Source organism: Colobus angolensis, unplaced genomic scaffold (assembly GCF_000951035.1).
Source record: "Colobus angolensis palliatus isolate OR3802 unplaced genomic scaffold, Cang.pa_1.0 Scaffold1, whole genome shotgun sequence".
In the NCBI taxonomy this organism is placed as follows: Eukaryota; Metazoa; Chordata; class Mammalia; order Primates; family Cercopithecidae; genus Colobus; species Colobus angolensis.
In genome coordinates this window covers 14,671,448-14,672,882 of record NW_012110918.1, presented here as the reverse complement: position 1 = coordinate 14,672,882, position 1,435 = coordinate 14,671,448, and the positions used below count along the sequence as shown (strand labels likewise).

Below are 1,435 nucleotides of genomic sequence, written 5' to 3'. Positions count from 1 at the left end.
ACACACACACACACACACACATATATATGTATGTATGTATATATATATATTTGTTGTTTATCTGAAATTTAGATTTAGCAGGGCATCCTGTATTGTATCTGTAGCCCTTACCCAGATAGACTTTGCCTCTAAGTTACCTAAACACACAGAGACCTGGATTTAAGCCCAGGCCTGTGCTCTGAGCCCCTCTCTTGCCTATGCCAAAATTCTTCTTGAGAGCATGAAGTAAATGTGACTGTTTCACGTGTAGTGATACTTAATGCTGTTTTACCACATGCAAGGCACAAGAAGGGTAACTGCCCATTCTGACAATGCCTAAAAGACCTTAGACCATGAGGACAGGGGCCACTCTCCCGCGAAGGTGGCCCTGGCCCCAGGCAGGTCCCCAAGAGCTGACCGACGGGAGTTTGTGGTTGTTCCCGGGCAGCGCCATTTCTGCGTGTTTGCTGTGAGCTTCCCCGGCCAGGAGGCCCTCACCACCATCTACAACACGATCCTGACACAGCACCTGGCCTTCCGCTCGGTCTCCATGGCTACTCAGAGGATAAGCAGCCAGCTGGTGGCCGCGGCCCTGGGTAAGCTGGCTGGCCTCATCCCCTCTCCCGTCGGTAAAACCTACGGCTCTGTGGGCTGATGGTTCTTTACATTTTCACTTGATAAATATTTTATTTGTACTTCTGAATCAATATTTTTAAAGCAATGCTATGTTTCAACAGGAAAAATTGTGAAATACAATTGCTTCATGGGGAGGTAGAGGCTAGGAAATTCGATACACAAATGATTTAAGGAGAACAGCAAACTTCCTCCCTCTTCGAAGAGCTGTGCAGATTTCTTACTCCAGTTGTCACCATTTTGTAGTCCATTGGCTTTAGAAACTTGAAGCTTGCACTTCCTGGGCCATTAAGAGTACATAAGAATCGACGTGTCTTTTTCCTCTAACAGCTTTGCATCAGAAAGTTGCGGCAACATTTCTTCCCACGGCCATTAAGTTTCATTATGTCTTCAACCTCAGGGACCTCTCCAGTATTTTCCAGGTACTGCTCTTGTAGCTTTGTGTCATGCCCGCCTTACGGCCCAGTGCCCAATCCACAGTTGCTTTCCTCACCACAGCTCTCAGGGAGGTGTGGACTGATGATGGTGGTGATAGTGATGGTAATGATAATGGTGGTGATGGTGGTAATGGTGATGATGATGATAATGGTGGTAGTGATGGTGATGATGGTGGTGGTGACAGTGGTAGTGATGGTGGTAATGGTGATGGTGGTGGTAATAATGATGGTGGTGATGGCAGTAGTGGTAGTGATGATGGTGATAGTGGTAGTGATGGTGGTAATGGTGATGGTGGTGGTAATAATGATGGTGGTGATGGCAGTAGTGGTAGTGATGATGGTGATAGTGGTAGGTGGTGGTAATAATGATGGTGGTGATGGCAGTA

At 46.8% G+C, this 1,435-nt stretch overlaps 1 protein-coding gene across 1 annotated transcript in view; it reads left to right on the top strand.

The window, feature by feature from the left end:
- The window catches only part of DNAH17 (dynein, axonemal, heavy chain 17), a 168,973-nt gene that overhangs the window by 95,932 nt on the left and 71,606 nt on the right, over positions 1-1,435 (top strand). The window contains exons 50-51 of the mRNA XM_011933143.1: positions 362-575; positions 943-1,034. Coding sequence (XP_011788533.1) covers positions 362-575; positions 943-1,034 — 306 coding nt within the window. The remainder of the gene's footprint in view (positions 1-361; positions 576-942; positions 1,035-1,435) is intronic.